Consider the following 20,976-nt stretch of genomic DNA (forward strand, 5'->3'; position numbering starts at 1 on the left):
CTTAATATACTTTCTCAAGTGCAAGTCTGCCCACAAATTGCACACACTGTACCAGGTTCTTTAAGACATTTCAGTGTAGTATATATTTTCTTCCAGTCACATTCTAAATTCATCTTCCACAGTATATTATCAAATCCTAAATACATTTACCCACACATATGTTTAAGTCTTTTGTTGAGGTATCCAAACAGGCTGGAGAGCACTTCATTTGTTAAACAACAAATCAGAAAACAGAACTATCTGTTACTTTGTTGAATTTGATTGCTGGCTTGCAGAAAAAGGTTTATGCGGGAGATACACTCACAAGAAAACAACAAGGAAAGTTCCCTTGGATCCCCCTGGGTCTCCTAGAATTTAGCCACAGAATAAGAAACATGTTCCATCTTTGAGATCACTTGAACCTTTGCCTTAGAAACCCCCTAATTTCAAGGTGAACCTATAGGATTCAGACCCATGTTACAGTGTTGATTTGGGAACCATTTGATAATCTTAGGAAGGCATGTTTATCAGTTTATGTCCTCAAATCCATGGGTATCATTTATTCAGTCCCATTTCCAGCTATTTGTGTTAACCTCAACCACCATCAGTGTGTTACACATCTTTCTAAATGTAAAAGTCTTAATTACAAACAGCTGTTTTTGTAACAATGCATGCTTGACCTAACTGTGCTCAATGTTATAGACAATCTTGTGTCTTGTGTTCAACAGGTGCTTGAAGGAATGCAATGGTTTGCATAGCTAAATCCAAATCTGTAGTACATGTCACTAGGTCTTGGCAGGGTGGGTACAAAGTAAGAATCTCTGGGAGTAAGATTGGTCCCTTGAAAGAAATATTTTTTTAAACCTCTGTCTTCCAAGACTCCTCAATTTTTCCCTCTTGTTTCTTTTACTCTCATCCAAGAGCAGATGGTGCCTCCTGCCTCCCATCTTCTGCCCTAAATGATTCCTGCTCATCTGTCTAGCCTCATCTCCTCCAGTTCTTCCCCTTATCACCATGTGCATCTGCAGTGGCCCGTCTTTTCCTCAAGGGCACCAGACTGACCCTTCTCTCAAACCATTTTCCATTGCTCTTCTCCCTGCCTGGAATGTTCTTATACTCTCCTGTCCTCTGTTCTCTCTGCCTGCAGTGCTTTTCATCCTCTCCCAAAGGCTGGCTCTCTCATCATTCGCTTCTCAGCTTGAGCATTTTCTGCATTAAAAAAAAAAGCTTTCCCTGACCACCACAACTAATATATTTTCACTCAAATTTCTCTCCACCTCATTTCCCTGTTTAGTATTTTTTACAGCACTTACCACTAACTGGTGAAATTATCTCATTATGAAATTATCTCATTAATTTATTTCCTCCTTATTGTCTATGTTCCTCAGTGGAATAATAGCTCCCTGAGGAGCATCTCGAAGTGTTTATGGTGGGCTCTTAAACATGCTTGTTGAAGAAGTGGGTAAATGAATATTGCAATTACTTTTAGTCTCTTCATTGCTACATAGTGATGGGGAGCTCTGGTTTTGAAGTCAGAACTGTATTTGAATTCCAGCCTTGATAATTACCAGCTGAATAAACTTTTGCAAGTTAGCAACCTTCTCTGAGCTCCAGTTTACTCACCTGTAAAGTAAGAATAATAGTGTCTACCTCATTGGGTTTTGTGAAGGTTGAACAAAATAGAGCATAAAACACTGATTAAAGTGTCTGCTCCACAAGAAATGCTCAGTAAACATTAGTGACAAAGTAGTGCTTCTCTCAAAGGATATTTGCATTTGAAAAGATCTCAGGAAGAGACTAAATCTTAATGAGAAGATGCCTGCCTTTCAATCAATGGGACGCCTATTACTAGTGTAGTTTCTTTTGGCAGAAAAGAGATCATGTTAAGAAAGGAAGTTAGCTAGCACCCTGCACATCATAGTTTGAAGACAGTGTTTCCAATGGAGAAGGAAGAACTGTCTTTCAGAGGGTGAGACGGGAGGTCAGATATTGGTGAGGAGAAGGTCTTATCCAGCAGCATTTCCTGGGTGACTTTTTCTTAATCAAGTATTGGCCTTGCAGACCCAGAAAATGTCAGTTTCTCGGAGTTGATAACACTAAGTGAGACTGCCTTGCAATGTCCACACTGAAGCATATAAACTAGAGACCAATTTGTTGAATTAGAACAAGAACTCTTAACTTTGAGATGGAAAATATTCCTATTAGCCTAAGCTGTCCATTTTCCCCCTCTATAAAAAAAAAAATCTGTGAAAGCCAAATTTTGATATAAAAATATCTTGGTAGGCAAGGAGAACTATTTGTGGGTCTCAAACGTTACTGGATATATGCTGTCAGACACTAATGCATCCATCTGCACTGCCAAATCCTTTGGCGGTGCTGGAGGGGTGCTATCAACTTTCTTCTTCTAACTCCTGGTTTTTAATGTTTCCTCACCTTCAGTTGTCACTTTCCTTAGATAATCTTAATATCACTTATCTTGCAACTGCTTGAGTCTTACTAATTCAGACAGGTGAGAGTTGGAAGAAATGTTTCAGCCACTCAGTTCTATGCTAATTTCCTAGAATTAATTTTCTATAATTGTATTCTCAAAACATCTTATTGTTAGGGTCTTATTATGCCTTAGTATATATTATGTTTACAATCTATGTCTATGAGTTCACACATTTGAAAATTGTCAGTGACTGTAGGAGTAATAAGGATTTGCAGACATTGGGACAGTTCAAAAATATTCCATTTTCGTCCTCCCAATAACACAGTTGGATTGCAGTTCTTTACCTCCTTGAAGGGATGTGTGATGATTGACTTGCTTAACTAATAAAATGAGTGAAAGTGGTATGTGACACTTACAGATGGGAGTCTTTAAATTCCAGGCATAATTAGCCATGCTTACTGTCCCTCTGCTACAGCACCTGGTGATATGCCAGGTAGTAGAGACTTCATCAGTCTTGATCCCCAAGTTCATGGAGAAGATCCCACTGCCCACACATGATGGGCATGTCATGTGTGTGAGAAATACCTCACAGTTGCTTTAAGCCATTCAGCTTTTGCAGTTATTTATTTATGCACCATAACCCAAGCCATCTTCACTAACATAGAAATGAAAATCTCTAGAGTGGACACCTAGATGATATCACTCTTGATGTTATCTGGTTTTTCTTTCCTGCAGAAGTAGTCCAGATTCACCATCTATAAATTAAGATTTTAGATCAGAAGATGTCTAAGGTTCTTCCCAACTTCAATTGTACTTCTACATTTACTGATGATTTTCCTGAGTGCTACCTTTAGGTTCATGTGCATATGGATCCCTTTGTGTTTCCATTCAGCAGCCTGTTCAGATGAGTTTTCAACACTTTTGTGGTCTGATCCTAGGATATTCTTATTTGGAGATCTTTTGGAGAAAGAACTGTGTTGTTTTTTTGATAGTGTAAAGGAAGATTCCCAGACATATTTTTGCTATTTACAAGAGATTTCTTTCCCAGGGTTTTGAGATAATAGAAACAGAGCTCACTCAACTTTTTTCATAGAAATTGGGAGGTAAAACAAAAAGCTATTGATGACACTATGAAAAGAAAACATGGCTAAAAAAAAAAAAAGGAAAGGAAGAAAAATTACACCTAAAAAAAAAGAAAGAAAACATGGCTATCGGCTAAAAAATATTGAGGAGGGAAAAAATGGTTCATTGAGCACATGGGAGAAATACTGAAATACTTTGGGAGGAAGAAAACACCCTCATGAAAAGTAAAATATCTGCTATTAGGAATGATTGAGAAAAAGCAACGCTTAAACTAAGTGTATCAATAACCAGTCAATGGACTACGTTTCACAGGTAACAACTCTCTCAGCAGAATTGATTACTCATCATTAAGATTTATTCAGTTAGCCAAGCAAATGAGAGGGAGAATGCCTCTGCTGAATCTTCCTTATTTCTCACATGTTCATCTTGAATTCCTCACTGAGGATAGTATATGGAATGACTAAATCTCAACTACTAATTCAAAGCCCTTTTTCTCTTCACTATCCCAGGATACAAAATACAGCTGAGAACAAAGTTAGAGCATAAAACACAGCCTTTCCTCCCCTAAGCTCGAATAACAGACTTGTAGCCAAATGGAATTTTACCAAACTTTCTAAAATGAGTAACATTGTGTGAGCACTGTTCCCTTGGGAACTGTATGAAAATGAGATGTCTATCACAAAGGATTCTCCAAGAAAAACCCTCAAAGAAATGGGCATTTGTCTTGACCTATAGACAACTGCAGAAAATTACAAAAACCTAAGAACAGTTTAAACTAAAAAACTTGAATTTTTCCCAAATATGATAATAAAAAACATACGAAAATTTATTGAAAGTCTATTATTCATTCTTTCAACAACATTTATTGATTGTATATAAGGTGCCAAGAACTGTGCTAGATGTTTTCACATGAACTGTATCATTTGGTCAAGAGCTCTATAAAGTACAGATGAATTTATAGCTGAATGGCTTACCTAAAGTCATGCACCTATAAAGCCTCTTATCCAAGAGATATTTATTAAGGTTTACTATATTCCAGCACTTTTCTATGCACTAGGGTGCACCATTAACATTTGGCTGTGGGGGGGGGGGTTCCAAGAATGGGAGTACAAATTGAGGCTCCTATACTACAAAGCTAAATATTTAAAATATAAATGTTACCTATGCACAATGAGGCCAAACAAACTGAAACATCAGAGTTTGGAGCAGAGAAAGATTTATTGCAGGGCCATGCAAGAAGAATGGGTGGTTCCTGCATACAGCCAGCTGTATGCATCTCCTCCCAAATTCACATTCAGTAATGTTGCATTGGCAGTTTGAATTTGGCCGTGGTGGGAGAATTTACACCTTGGCAAATGGAAAACACTACAAATTGGTTCATTGTTGTTGTTGCTGCTGTTGTTTTCAGAGAGCCTCTTGTTAAACATTTACCAGCATACCACTGCTTGTGACAACCTAACTGTTGAATAAAATATGTTCTATCCCCCAACCTTGAAAAATATACCTTCAAGATAATCTAGGAGGCCAAGTTTGAATTTATAATTCCCAGATTCCTGTTGTTCTGCACCAGATTTTGACAGGGAAGGGAGAGCCAGCCCGTAGACTCTAGCCCTCAGCCTGCAACCTGAGGCCACAGCTCTGTCCACTTCTCATCAATCTCAAGTTTCACCCTTCACTGGGAGGAAGATCATGTGGACACTCCAGAAAACACATGTCAGCTCATCTATCTGTACACCACACACACATGCAGATCTGCCCCTGGACCACCCCTTGGGCCTAGCGTTTTTCATATCGGGGTGCTGTACAACCTCAGTGGCCTAGCGGAAGAGAAGAGAATGGTTACAGACCCTGGTAGCAGACACAAGTCTTCGCAGGTCTGAAATGTCAGGGTCTGGGTTCACAGAGCATCATCTAGAATGGAGGGATGGTACAGGCTCCAGGTGGGTCCTCTGGTCCCATGTGAAATCACTGGGGAGTGGTATGGATGGAGAGGGGCCAGAGTAGAGCCCCCTAAAACACAGGGCACAGCGTAGAGTCCTCTATTGTTTGTTCTAAGAATGATACTAAATACAGAAGTCTCAAAGTCCTCATGGAGCTCATATTTCACTAAGAGGACATATAATAGTTTAAATATCAAATATTTAAATATTTTTTAAAAAATTATTTTCAAGATCAAATTGGTTATATTACCACCCCTCTTTAAGATTAATAGTGACTATTTATGGACAGATTATTTTTTCAGAAATTACTAAGTTCTTGGAGACTGAATGACTAAAAATTCAGAGCTTGGCTATTGATCTTAGTTCACAAAATGGTTACCAATATTTACTTTTCATCACAGTATTTGTTATGATGTCTGAGGAAGGACTGAGGACAGCTTCCCACTCAATATAAATGTTCCTTCTACCTACCTGAATGAGTCCTTTTGCAGATTCTGGGCTGGGCTTGCTCCTTGCTCATGGGTCCCATCACCCTAGATAATGAAAGTATTTTTGTTATTTACCTGAAAATTAGAAACTTGTGGGCACAGAGAGCTGGTTTTTCCGTGCTTACCAGCATACCACTGGTTTACACATATGTATGGTAAATACTTCAGTGTAGACTAAAAAAATATATTAACAGCTATTACTTTTGGGAAAAGTAATTCAAAAGAAAGAGAAGGAAGGCTTTTCATTGATTGTATTTCCATATTTTTCTTAATAATAATATGAGGTCAGTGGGATTATGGGCCATTTTGGTTTTCTTCTTTATAGAGAAGTATGTATAAATTATAGTCTTTTTAATATCATTAATTTTTGTGTGTGTGTTTTCAACCTTTATGAAATGACTAAAATTTAAACAGAAAGAATGCTACTATCTATTGACTGTATAGGAAGTATCATGTGCAAATCCTGTTAGTTTTTCCTCCTTCAAAAGTGGAAATGATGTAAGCAGCAGAATCTTTCCATAGGCACTAGATTTCACTGAAACTAAAGAGTCCTGCCAGTTAACAATGTTTTCTTAAGCCCAAGTCACCCTCTTTAGCATCACCAGATGCTACATGTGATACAGGTATGTTGCCACTGGAGTCTCCAGGCTCCAATGGCTTTCCTCCTCTAGAAACACCACCCACCTTCAAATCTGCGAGTGACATCTTGCTCAGTCTCATCAAATTCTGCCACTTGGACAACACCAAAGAAGCCTTTCAAGTAATCAAGACCATCTTTCATTTGTGCATGCTCACTGAAATGAGGGCATCATTCATTCTATTTCTGTTTAAAATAAAAACAGAGTTACAATGTGTTTCTAATGTCTAACTCATTGGCTGTACTTAAGTTCAATTAGCTGTACTTAACATGGAATTAACTTTTAAAATAAATTTTTCTTCAGCCTAAACCTAAAAGAAACACATGGGCAAAATATCAACATTTCTGGCTCTGGTACGGATGTCACCTCTTGCGCGTTTTGTGATCTTCTGTAGTCCATGAACCTCTACAGTCTCATTTTCTCTATCTGAAACCCAGAATTTTAACATTGTTTGCCACTGCCAGGATAGTACACTGAGAGACCATATATGAAAGCAAGCTGAAAACTGTAATGGGTTAATACAGATAGAAGAGAGGCCTCAGGGAAACGCTTTTTTTTTTTTTTTTTCCAATCTTAAAGAGGCTTCTCACAGTCAAGAGTAGGATATGTCTGTGTGCTTTCAATGTGGGAATTAATTCTTTATGTGCAGGTGTTTAAACTTTAACCTTAACAGGTTTGTTTATTGTTGTCATTTTGTTTTCTTTCACTCTTCTGTTAGAAACCGTGTTCATGCAACCCAGTTTTTCAATGATGTTCTGAAAGCTGGAACAGAATTTACCTAATTTATTCCAGTAATTGTTACTAAAGCACAAAGTGTGAAATAAAAGTCAGTGGAGTGTATGGACACCAAGGGGGGAAAGCGGCAGGGGGTGGCGGTGGTGGTGTGATGAATTGGGAGATTAGGATTGACATGTATAAACTATGTGTATACAATGGATCACTAATAAGAACCTGCTGTATAAAAAAATAAATTAAATTAAGTTAAATTTTAAAAAGTCAGTGGAGTGTATTTCTACAATATTATGTCATCTGAATGTTTAAAATATAATTAACTGATTGCTTCTGGCATACCTATCACCTCAGTTACTGTGGGTTTAAAGTGCTGGCGACACTGATGGAGGACCCCCAAGTCCACACACCTTCTCCTCCCATATGTAGGAAACAAAGCCTGCCTGATTTTCACTGGATTCCCGCGTGTCAGTCTTTTGACCTGGAGACTTGGGGGAGGGAAGAAGGAAGATGGAGGAGGAGACCACTGATGAAAGGACACAGTTTAAATTTTACTGTGAAAGAGCCAACAGGGCATCATTAATGGAGGGGACGCTGCAGTTCTGGAAGGGGGGAGTTGTCCTGGGCAGGAGACCTTAGAAGAGGCCACAGAGAGTGGATCTGCATTCTCTCTCCCTCTCTCTCTCTCTCTCTCTCTCCCTCTCTCTCTCCCTCTCTCCCTCTCTCCCTCTCTCCCTCTCTCCCTCTCTCCCTCTCTCCCTCTCTCCCTCCTTCTCTCTCTCATTAGCTCTTTTGCGGCTGCCTGTCTGAGTCTCACAGCTGTGGAGTCCTTCAGGCAAGAATCAACAAGTTGTGGGCTGAGGCTGTTTGGGTGTCTTCCTGGGAAGGGTGGTGTTTGGTGAGAGGAGGGCAGAGGGCTCATAGGTCACTTTCCTGGACTTCAGTTGCCACCTGCAGACTTTCTTTTAATGGAATCTGGACCCCCGTTAAGAACTAGGACCTGAGACTTGCCCACCAGCCCTCCCCCTGCACCAAGCACGCACCTACTGAAGGCCCAGCAGCCCACCAGCCCTCCCCCTGCACGGGGTACGCACCTACTGAAGGCCCGGCAGCCAGGCTCTGGGTCCCTGGCAGGCTGCCCACCCTGGTCTTTCCCTTTTGTTGCCCTAAGGGCTGTGTGTTGGGAGTCAAGTCACTTGGCAACCAGGTGCCTTCAGAAAAGCCCCATGCTCCCTGGCCGCTACTGTTCACTCCAGCCAAAGCGGCAGAGAAAGGAGGGCATCGGGCTCAGGGGGGACCATCCCAGCCTTCCTACTAGCCCCTGAGAACTAGTCAAGCTCCCTCCAAAGAGACTCATATGGAATATTCTATGGGCACGGAGGTACCACCTCATCTCTGCTCAGGTGGGAGCTAGTAGCTCCTCCCTGTTAAATGTGCATCTCAATGTCTTTTCTCCAAGTGCGTTTTTCAACAATAAAGCTGTTGCCGTGAACAGGTGGGACAGGAGTAAAGGAGTTCCTTCACTTGCTGCTGCTGGCTCAGGGGCAGGAGATAAGACAGGTGAGAACTGTTCTCCTTTTACCAGGAAAGATTCTAACTACGGCAATGCATTGCAGTGAGTCCTGGGGTTTTGTGGTTTTAGGCACTAGTAGAAGTTAAAGGATTTTCTCTTTCTAACTCCTTCTCCTCTAGGCCATAAAAGCTCTTCACTTTTTTTTTTTTTTTAATCTCCAACCTCCCGTCAGGAGTTGCTACACCTTCAGATTGGGACATCCTTCCTCATTTGCAAACCTCAGCTGTGTCTGGGGGCAGGGCAGCAGTGGCACTGCCAGGAACAGGAAGAAAGGCTTCCAAGTCAGAGCACTACATCAGATGTAGGGAAACTGGGGGCAGATACATCTGGAAGGTGACGGGCATCAGGAGGCTACCTGCCCAAAGGACATTGAAGATCAAAGCTGATGTTTTCTTTCCTTGGTAAATTTTGCATGACTTGGCACACAACGCACATCTGAGAACAGGTATAATTGAGCTCAACTTTCCCTTATTTTGAAGGGCTTGTGGATTCGGGTCTACGGATTGGGGGTGGGGTGGGGGGAGTATCCAACTGGAAATCCAGTCACATGCATCTCACAGCCATGTGGGCTGAGATGGGGATGGTCCATCAGGCATTAGGAATAGGCTTGATTTTGGAATGCAGTGGATCTGATTGCTTCTTGGCAGCTTCCTTTTCGCAATTATGTTTGGCTTAGTCTAGTAGTCAAATTACTTTGCAGTCCCTAAGCTGATCCAGGAAGCACACAGAGGGCACAGAGAGGATACTGTCTAAAAAGTAGACTGGGTGAAGGGGGAGGGGGGTTCTGGCTGGAAACTGGAAATGTTCACTAACTAATCCACCACCCAGCCCAAAGAAAGTGACTGTATATTACACCTTGGCCCTTTGTTAAGCCCCCAAACTGAATGTAACATGCTTTTTTAGAATATTGGTCAATTAAGGCTATTGTGACCTCTTTCAATTATTTTGCTTCCTGAATATAGCTCAAGAAGACATATGACAGGTATTTTGAATTGATCTTATTTGAAAACATAGAATTTCTCATAATGAATATATGTTCTGTTGCAAAGATTTAAAAACCTTAAAATCTAGACCCAGTACTCTGCTTTACCTTGGTAAACAAATGAATTGATAATTTGAGTTTCAATCGGAATGTAGTAATGCCACCAGACTGAAGCTAAAATTTTCCTTTTTATAATTTAGGAAGGACGTGTTTGCATAAAATGTGATACCTTAAAAAAAATGTGGTACTTTAAATAAGGGAGCAGTCAGAAGGGTAAACCTACTCAAGAGAATGGTCCAGTTTTACTAATAGCTTCATAGAATTCATTATTCCCATGAGAGTATATTCATGAATTATTAAGTAACTCAGCCACTTATTAAATCAAGGTAGAGAAAAAAAAAGCAATAACTTCTAAAAGTTAAAAGGACTTAGGTAGCAAATGTAATGAGTAGAGTATGTATGTATTCAAACCATATTAAAGTTCACACACTACAAATGCAGTTTGGTCAACTTCTACCTTACCAAGTGGAAACTGAGTTTTATGATTTAAAGGTTGTGTATAAAGGAATAATAATATTTTAAGCCTTTATGGTGTAATGTCTGAAAACTTCTTCCTGTCCTCTCCTTTCAATGATGAAATGTCGGATGGTGAGGTCAACCAACAACCAATAATCATGAGAGTTAGCTACTATTTTAATAGTACCTTTTTGGTAAATTGAAGCTATTGCCTGGAAAATTATTCAGCCACAGATTCTCCATGAGGTAGTCCTGTGTAGTGGTCACAATTTCTATTTCCTCTGCCTTCAAATCAGTTTCTTTACCCCTTGAAGCTTAAGATCATCTGTAAAAGGGAAGTGATGGAACAGATCTCACAGTGTTTTCTGGAGGATTAAATAAGGTTTATGCAATCGAAAGCATCATTAGAGCAGCTAGAACATAAAAAGTGCTAAATACATGGTTTTGTGATACACCTTGCACACCTACCCATATGATTTGCATGTTTCTTGCATTTTGATCATTTTTTTGATCCTAATACCTAAAAGCAGGAGGTCAAACACAGAGAATCCTGTTCTATGACAGCAAGTCTGATGACTTAACCAGAGGAAGAGAAAATAGATATTAACAGATCCTGACATTTGATAACATGAGTCCACTCTATCTGGTCTACCATCATAAAAATCAGTCCAAAAATGACGGCCTTTTATTTTGGAAGGTGAGTAATCTAGCAGATGAATCAGCCTTCTCAGGTGCATATTATTAATCTCTAGCAATTTTAATTTTATATATGGTAACTATGTAGTTTCTACATCAACTTACTGAGAATCCTAACTAAAACCTCTGATTCAAATTAGTTGTAATTCGCATTTGAGGAATTTTTGCACTCTCTTGTATAGAACCAGAAGTTGTTCACTTTCTATGTGTGTAGTAGACTGGCAGATCCAGGTTTGGGGCAACCTCTCCCTCTAGCCAGCAGTATGTGCTTGGACAAATCATACCCAACATCTCTGAGCTTCCACTTTCCTTGCATAAAAATAGAGGCCACTTAACCCAGTGATATTGAAGATTGTTTCTTTCCAGCTCTGAGATTTCTAGTTCTAAGTTTCTTTTATTTCCAAGATCAATACATAAGATAAATTTCAGAGCTACTTTCTTGATTTTCCAAACCAGCTGACAAAATTTGAGTTTATAAAATTTTAAAGATGACAAAAATCACACCCATGGCTTAAGTAAGATAATCTCTAAAACAATTTAGTTGTGCAAAACAGGAGTGCCAAACACACTTCCATAGCTCTGAAGGGGAAAAATATGGTAAGTGAGTTAGGAAGGAAAACAACAAAAACAACAACACATACACATCAAGTGATGGGATGAAATTAAAAGAAATCTGTCCCATCAGATAGTAATCCCCCCTGACCCTAATCCAAGGTCTGTTTTCCAGGACAGGTAAAACTACTTCCTCCCACAAAAATCAAGCTGATATTTCATAAACTAAATTATACTTGTGAATAATAAGAAGCAGAATAGTTAAGTATAAAATAAATAAACATTTTCATTTTATAGGACCTCTTTAATTCAGCAAAAAGTTCACACTGAGATAGATATAAAGAGAGAGAGATACAGATATAGATATATATACATACATATCTAGGAGCATCAAACTTTTTCTTTTTTTCTCTTTTCTTCAGAGAAACACAATAGTTTATCAAATAACTAAATGGTCATTATGCTTCAACAGGGCTCAGTTTTTTTTTAACATCTTTATTAGAGTATAATTTCTTTACAATATTGTGTTAGTTTCTGCTGTATAACAAAGTGAATCAGCTATATTTATACCTATATCCCCATATCCCCTCCCTCTTGCATCTCCCTCTCACCCTCCCTACCCCACCCATCTAGGTGGTCACAAAGCTCTGAGCTGATCTCGATAACAGGGCTCAATTTTAACAAGTCAAATTGAAAAACAGATTTCAACAAATCACACACACGTACAAGCCTATTCATTTTCATGAAGAATCTGTTTTCAAGTTCTGATGATCCTTGATGGTTTCTTCCTGTTTAAATTTTCAGCCCATTTGCCCCAATACAGCTTTAAATAAATCAAGAAAAGTTAAAGAGGGAAACTGTTTTCCCATTGCTCCCTGCTTTTGTTTGGATGACCATTCACATTTGTCATGAAGTTGAGAAAGGAATTGTGAAGTGTAGAAGTAACCCACCAAGTTCCTTCATAGATACCCAAACAATTTAACTTCAGCAACACCCAGGTCTTTCCAGTTCTTCCACCCTCTCCCAGGTGCCTCAGGCAGCCTCCATCAACCACCCTCCTGATGTGGCCACTGCTCTCGAAATACCCTCCTCAGAACATCCATTTCAGGAGGGCTGGGGGGAAGAGTCTCAGGTTCCCCTAATACCTGGAAATGCACTTTCCCTCTCCAGTTCAAATTTGCTAAGCAGAAGAAGAAAAATAAAGAAAAAAGAGAGAGAAAGCCTAAAAAGGAAGGTTGGATTGTAATTAGTGTCTGTTAGTGCAGGTACATCTATCGTTGTGATCAGTTCCACAGTTAGTGTGACTTGGCACAGTGCCAAGTTAAGTACAGAACAGTATTTATTGTGGTAGGAGATGCACCCTTCAAACAATGTATCCATTAAGAATTCAATGTGTTATGAGCCAGCAATCCCACTACTGGGCATATACCCTGAGAAAACCATAATTCAAAAAGAGTCAGGTACCACAATGTTCATTGCAGCACTATTTACAATGGCCAGGACATGGAAGCAACCTAAGTGTCCATCGACAGATGAATGGGTAAAGAAGATGTGGCACACGTATACAATGGAATATTACTCAGCCATAAAAAGAAACGAAATCGAGTTATTTGTAGTGAGGTGGATGGACCTAGAGTCTGTCATACAGAGTGAAGTAAGTCAGAAAGAGAAAAAGACATACCGTATGCTAACACATACATATGGAATTTAAAAAAAATAAAAATGGTTCTGAAGAACCTAGGGGCAGGACAGGAATAAAAAAACAGACGTAGAGAATGGACTTGAGGACAAGGGGAGGGGGAAGGGTAAGCCAGGATGAAGTGAGAGAGTGGCATGGACATAATATAAAATAGATAGCTAGTGGGAAGCAGCCGCATAGCACAGGGAGATCAGCTCGGTGCTTTGTGACCACCTAGAGGGGTGGGATAGGGAGGGTGGGAGGGAGATGCAAGAGGGAGGGGGTATGGGGATATATGTATGTGTATAGCTGATTCGCTTTGTTATAAAGCAGAAACTAACACACCATTGTAAAGCAATTATACCCCAATAAAAATGTTAAAAAAAATTCAATGTGTGAAATTTATAAAAATCCTTTCTACCAAGACATTTTCAAGCTCATTAATAAACACTCTATTGACAATGAGTTAAGCTTAGAATATACACTGATACGCATGAAAGTTTAATGATAAAAATAAGGATTTTTTTCCTTAATTGTCTTACTCCTTGGGAGAACTTAAGATGGTATCATCTGTATTCTGGTATTCCCCAACCTCTTTCTCCTGCTGTTTACTTGGGTAATTGCCATAGATTTTTCACTGGGCAGGGATGTTTCCAGTTAATTTGGGATAATATAACCAGACCCTTAAATAGCGTACAACACATAAGAACAAAAAGAGTAAACATAGTAAACTTTTCTCTAGCTCAGAGGTTGGCAAATATTTTCTGTAAAAGGGCAAATATTATATTTTTTGGCTCTGCAGGCTGTATACATTCCCTGTCACATGTTCTTGTTTTATTTTTTCAAATGTTTTAAGAATGTAAAAACTATTCTTACCTCATGGGCTGTACAAAAACTTCTGGCCCACAGGCAGTACTTTGCCTGTCCTTGATCAAGTTATGTAAGTCATGCTTTTACTTCAGTAGATACAATCTTACTTAAATACAGAATAGAGTTCTATTTTTCCTCCTCATATGTAAAGCTAGAGTTATCATTCAAATATATATTAAATATCTTCTATGTGTCTGGTGCACTAGAGAATACAAAGATCACCATGAAGTTTCAGACCTCAAAAAAAAAGTGAGATAATTATGAAAGTAAACAAAAAATAAGGAAGACTGGGCACAAATGGCATTGATAGTTATCTGAAAGGCTCCAAAATGCCTCCTTAAGGATGTCTATATGAGTAAGTCTTAAAGGGTGTGATCAATGCTGTTGAATGCATATTAACTCTATCTTATTCTCCTTCCTCACTAATAAAACACTGATTTCTGCAGAGCAAGCATGTGACTAGTAAACAGCTATGTTTCCCAGCTTCCCTTGTAGCTAAGGTTAGATTGTGACATAATTCTGGTCAGTGAAATATACTTGGAAGTTGCTAGATGGGGAAATGTTTAAAAATGAGGTAGACTTAGCTGCCACATGATGTTTTCCCTTTTCCCTTCTTCCTCTCTGGAATGTAGATGTGGTATCGGTGATGCAGCAGTCATTTTGCAAACATGAGGCAAGAAGTAGAAGGAGAAAATCTACCAGTAGCCTGGGCTTCCCATGGTTCTGTGAAATCACATTACCATTACTGGACAGTCATGTTAGGACTTCTTTTCACGCAAGAAAAATAAACTCCTTGCTTATTTAAGCCTCTATTTGTCAGATCATCTGGATACAGATAGGTTGGCTCATGAAAAGAAAAGTTTGTGAAAGGTCATCCCAAGCAATGGGGGCAGAATGAGCTGAGGAACTGAGATTTGTAAGTATGGAGGTTGAATGATAGAAAATATTTAATTTGGCTGGAGCTCGTGTACTTGGGCATCAGTTAAAATAGCACAGGTATGATTATTACACTTTCAATTTGTGGAGTATTTTTCTCCCTTAAAAATTTTCCAGAGCTTTTATGCAAACATAAAAGTGCCTGTGTCATTGGTTCTGAACGTATTATCTAAAATTACTGTGAGAAAAACAAGGAATTCTTTTCAACTGGATCCTGACTCAGCACGTTTATCTTGTTTACTTTCAGTCACTGTGTTCCTGTTTACAGCTCATGAAATACTCTCATCAGAACAAAGGTCCTAGCATTGATAAGTGAAACCACAAACTCAAGCAAATAGCAGAAGCCAGAGTCCATTTGAATTGAAGTCAAGTTCAGAGCCGATCTTCCTGAGAGTCCATTTAACACTGATTTGTCATAGCAGGTAGCTGACAAGATTTACCCTCAAGGACCAGAAACATGCACTGTGCCATCCAAAAGGCAGAAGCGCTGGATGGGGCTCATTTGATGCGAATCCTCTGGCAGGATGGTGTAGAGTCTGTCTACCCCGCTGTGTGGCTGAGGGACAACTGTCAGTGTCCCGACTGCTACCTGGATTCTGCAAGAGCACGGAAACTTCTCATCGAAGCTCTTGATGTGAACATCGGTATCAAAGGCTTGACGTTTGAAAGGAAAAAGGTAACTATCTCTAAATTATCTCTGCCTTCTCTCTCAACTTAAATAAAGGAACTAGTCTCCAATAATTTACATAATGAATTATATTTTATTAGATCATATTTTATACATAAAGCCGTGATTGCATAGTCCTTGGTGCGAGGTCCACATGCTTACTAAATGGAAGCTTCTGCTATTATTATTACTATTTTTATTACTGCTGCTATTATTTTAATAAAATGTACAGTGTTGCTCATTATTCCTTCAGTGAGTGGCAGCCTTGAAGACACAATCAAACTATGTCTCTAATAAAAGGAATGCCCCTGGGCTTCAGTTTACTCATCTAGAAATGAGGGATACTAACAAAATTTGTTCCTAGGGATGATGTGAAGATTCAATGAGCTAATATGAGTAAAAATCTTAGCATGTGGCTGGCATATGGTGAGCGCTCAAAAACTTGTATTGATGAATATTTTTAGTCAAATTCGTGAGTAAATGTGTAAGGCTTTGTATGGGATTCCTGAAAGCATAGCTCTCAAAACCACAAACTAGATGTGGCCTCACCCTGTGTTTCTCTCTTTCAAATTTGCTAAGATAGTTATCAGAAGAGCAAGTGTGACCAGCAAGGTCATCCTCTCCCACTCTTGTCTCCATCTCTAATTAAGAACTTTACCCCCAGGGTTCAGTGCTTGCTAGCTGTGGGACCTTAGACATGTTATTTCCTCTTACTTTGCTCACCTGAAAAATGTGAGTATTAGTTATTGCTTCTCCCTCAAGTTGTATGAGGACTAAGTGGGTTATGTTTATAGCGCTCATTGTAGAGTATACACTCAAAATGGTGTTATTCCTACTATTAGTATCTGTCTCATCATCATTACTATTTCTGACACTCTTGGCAGGAATATTAATTGATCTCTAACCATCACAGAAAGTTTAGGGACCACAGGTTTTCAGAATATAGAACAAGAACTCAGATCTAGCCAGGTTTTATTTCTTTGTGATATTTAAAGGGCCTCAGATCTCAGCTGTATCCCCTTGGCTTTCAGTTTCCTTGTTTTCCAAAAGCTTATTCTATGCCTGTGAGTATATAAGTTAAAAAACAGAAAGAAAAAAGAGCAAGGGCTCATTCGATTCCCTGATAACCTTAAATAACATTCAGAAACAGCAAGAGTGGAGAACCAAGGTACGTAGAAGCATAATAAACGTTTACGTGATATTTGCTTTCTGTATTATAAGGTTCATATCACGTGGCCAAACGACCACTACAGTGAATATGAAGCTGATTGGCTGAAGAAAAGATGCTTTTCACAGCAGGCCAGAGGAAAGCTCCAGAGAGAATTGTTTTTGCCAGGTAACCTTGCTATGGTCTTCAATGCCCTTTAAAACTTGTCTGGTAAGAAATTTGCTCAGAAGCAAATTAAAACCCTTGTGCTTTGGTTAAAATATTATTGTAATTTACGTGGAACGTTTAATGATTTACCAACACAGATGATGTAGGTAGAGATGGAAAGAAACATAGAGCAGTTCTAGACATTCTAAAGAGACAGAAAGAAAAGAAATGCAGCAAATATTTATCCTTGTCATCTAACACAAAAGCTGGCACACCGTAGATACTCCATAAGTGTTCCCTGCAAAGCAGCAGGATGAACCAGAGGCAGACTTGCCCTTAAGAATTTTATCTAAGGCCAGAACCACACAGAATCAACAAGGCAGAAATTCCTAACCTGGCATCAGATAAAACTATGTGATCTATGAACCTCATGAAATGATATACACATCATTGACAACACTGAGTGTGCATGTGAGCGTGTGTGTGTGTGTGTATGTGTGTCAGGCTTGTGCACAGCAAATTGCTTGGGGAGAGTTTATATGAATCCCAAGGGAATCTGTGAACACAGAAACATTCAGAAAATCTCCAGTAAACAGATTCGGTCGAAAAGGAAGACTTCATTCTTTGTTGTTTTTTTTTAAATTTGCTTTCAGTCTTTTTTCTTTTTTTTATTGAAGTATAGTTGATTTACAATGTTGTGTTAATTTCTGCTGTACAGCAAAGTGATTCAGTTATACATATATATATATATATACATTCTTTTTTATATTCTTTTCCATTATGGTTTATCACAGGATATTGAATATGGTTCCCTGTGCTATACAGAAGGGCCTTGTTGCTTATCCATCCTATATATAATAGTTTGCATCTGCTAACCCCAAACTCACTCCATCCTTCCTCCACTTCCCCTTTGGCAACTATGAGTCTGTTCTCTATGAAGAAGACTTAATTTTTGATCTGAGAGACAAAGTAAATACTTAATATAGATAAAAAGTTATTTTTTAAATACGATTTTTGGAGATACACAGTAATACAGCTCAAACAGAGGTGCTGGGGAGAAGTGGGAAGTATTAATACTTTACTCTGTGTATTTTGAAGATTTGTGTCATAAGATGATGTGGGTCAAAGGCCCACAAATTCATGTTTTCAAATTCTGAAAACATGCTGATTCATATGTATTTACTAGAACCTTGACTTCTACAAACACACTAACAAGCCAACTTTCCCTGAACATTCTTTTCCGCTGTTTACCGGATATATTGGACCACTGTCCCTTTGGGCAACTGACCAGCCTTGTTGGATTTTATACACATCTCTTCTGGGATTTCTGGGTCATACACCAAGATAGAGATTTTACCTTACTCCTTTCGAATTTGAAATTCTCAAACATGTGTGGTAACTGCATGGTTTTCAATGTTAGACTTACAACACTTTACTGGGTATGGAGATGTTACTAAATAGCCAACTTGAACCCCACAGCTTCACCTTGTCCCATGGTTATCAATAGGGTGTGACATGGTCCCCTTCCTGTTCAAGCATAGTCCAGCCTTATCAAGAGCTAGCTTCCTCCATTCTCTTAATCTCAACATTCTGACACCTGACAATGTTTTGCTCTAGTGCTTTCTGTCTAAACCACCAGGAATCCATTTTCCTCTTTATCTAGTCCAGCCAGCTGGTGGAATCCAGATGGATATCAAGGGAAAGATGTTTTTCCTGCCTTCCCCCCAGTGAGTGCTTTGCTAGATTCTTCAAAGAGTCTTCAATTACAAAACTGAGTGGCAACTGTCTGGGTCAAATAGCAATATCACAAGTATATTATTATTTTTTATTTATTTTAGATTTCTTCTGGTACTCAAAATATTTTTCCTTAACTCTGCCCTAATTTTGTAATCCCGTTGGATTTTACTCTAATTTCCTTCGAGTTCTTCTTTTGATTATTTTCAGGGGATAAAAGCCAACTTTTTATTATTACAGCTTATGCTTTTAAGCATTGTAAAAGTATATGGCCACCCCCTCCATTAATATTTCTTGACGGGTTCAGTTTTATAGCTTACATTTCTCAGTACTATCAGGCAGTAGCAGGATGGAAATGATACTATATTCAGTGAAACAGTGGAAAAAACTAGTCACACTGACAGGCTGCAATCATGAATAATATAAGGAGGACTGGCTGCTATTTAGACAACGGAAACTATTTTAATGGTTTAAAACAAGATCAGATTTTGAAAATATATTCTCAAGCTGTGCAATTGGTAGGTGAAAGAAGAAATTAATGGACCATTTTTGAAATATTGCTTCTATGGCTTTTTGCCTGTAGAATTTGACACCTTATTTCCCTGCCATTGCATATTTTCAAACATTCATACTCAGAACAAGTAAACAAACTCAGTTACATTTGTCAAAGAATTTTGTTTTTAGTCCTCAGTGGCAATGTTTCCTCTACTGCTCTTTCCTTAGAGTGAGGAAACACTTTTAAAATCTGGCGTCAAGATGCAGATCACTTTTCCTTGATCTTTGCTTGGCACTAGATGTTGAACTCAAAAATGAAAAAAACATCAGCCAGAAAAAAACTCTTGTCATGGGACAGCCACAGCTGGAAAGAAGGCATGGGTAACGATCATTCCGTCATAAATTTCTATTCAACTGCACGTATATCGCACACCTATCTCGTGTGGGAAGCTGTAAGGAAATACCAGGTTTTAAAAAGACATGGATTCTGCCCTAGAGGATTTATCCAGTCTAGGAAGGGACACTAGGCATGGAAACAAATAAGTATAGTACATCATTTTAAGTACATGAAAGTGTGCATAGAAGGTTAATTAGAATGTAGAAGGACTCTGAAGAAACAAGGAAATGGAACTCAAATAAGAGCTAATACTTGCGCTGGGTTTTGAAGGATCTGTCAGACAAAGATAGAAGAAAAGGAAATTCTCAACAGAGAAAAGGGCATGTAGAAAATCAGAGAAGCATAAAAGGGCAGGGTAGGTGCGGGAAACTGCAATTAGTTTAAAATATAGGTGAAGTTAAAATTGTTAGGCAACGAGGAAGGAAGTGGCTTAAGTACCCTACTAAGAAGCTCAGCCCTAAACCCTTAGGCAAGGAAGTTTGTCCAGCACAGAGGTCAAGTATGTTTCCTTCCATTAGTTTCCCAGGCTGATTCTCTTCCTAAAATTCCAGAGAAATGAGTTTAAGGTCTTTATAAGTTTAAGAAGATTGCTTTACTTACTTTCTTTAGGGTGCATTTTATATTTTCAGAGTTGTATCTTTCTGATTTTTACCAAATGCATATAATTTCGTAAATGCCTACAAGGTTGTGAATGTCTTCTTAGCTTCCTTTTTCTCTTGATGCATTCTCTCCCCCTCCAGTGTACCCCTTTGGTTCTTGGTTTGTACTTATCTTACTAAAGACAGTGAAGTGATCAGTTCTGTGTTGTAGAAAGGTCTTGAGCATGGTCATCTGTGCTGGATGGATTGGCGTGGGTAGTGCCTGGGAGCAAGGTAACCATAGCATGGCCTAGAAATTGTCCTGTAAGAGCCATTAAGAACTTAAACTAGGGAAGCAGCAGAGAGGATGGGGGTAGAATTTGTACTCAAGGAAAACATATCATTGACCTGGAGGACAGGAGGTTGCTGGCCCTCTAATCTCTACCAATTTTAAACGAGACTGTTGAAGCCTTGCATGTGAGTGTTTCCAGATAGGTGGATGAAATGGAAGACTTTAATAAAACATTGGAAATATGAAGATTTTTAAATGTAATTGCTTTTTAGCCTCCATGTGAAATTGACATAATTATACACTCATTTCTTGTGACTAACTTCATGATGCAAACTTCCCAAAATAAAATTGATAAGACTAAAATGGGGAAAAAAATCGATACATAGCATGACCTTATATATATATGA

At 38.8% G+C, this 20,976-nt stretch overlaps 1 protein-coding gene across 8 annotated transcripts in view; it reads left to right on the forward strand.

Annotated features, from left to right (window-relative positions):
* Window positions 1-8,566: 8,566 nt before the first annotated feature.
* Window positions 8,567-20,976, forward strand: part of BBOX1 (gamma-butyrobetaine hydroxylase 1) — a 77,829-nt gene continuing 65,419 nt past the window's right edge. The window contains exons 1-5 of one of the 8 annotated variants that reach the window (XM_029207453.1): window positions 8,567-8,848; window positions 9,034-9,306; window positions 10,887-11,056; window positions 15,511-15,767; window positions 16,980-17,094. In XM_029207453.1, coding sequence (XP_029063286.1) covers window positions 15,549-15,767; window positions 16,980-17,094 — 334 coding nt within the window. In that variant the 5' untranslated portion in view covers window positions 8,567-8,848; window positions 9,034-9,306; window positions 10,887-11,056; window positions 15,511-15,548. Of the gene's footprint in view, window positions 8,849-9,033; window positions 9,307-10,886; window positions 11,057-15,338; window positions 15,768-16,979; window positions 17,095-20,976 lie in introns of all 8 variants that reach the window. The other 7 variants (XM_029207448.1, XM_029207452.1, XM_029207449.1 and 4 more) reach the window with 7 other exon arrangements.

This window comes from Monodon monoceros, unplaced genomic scaffold (assembly GCF_005190385.1).
Source record: "Monodon monoceros isolate NGI ecotype Baffin Bay Population unplaced genomic scaffold, NGI_Narwhal_1 Super_Scaffold_7, whole genome shotgun sequence".
Taxonomy (NCBI): domain Eukaryota; kingdom Metazoa; phylum Chordata; class Mammalia; order Artiodactyla; family Monodontidae; genus Monodon; species Monodon monoceros.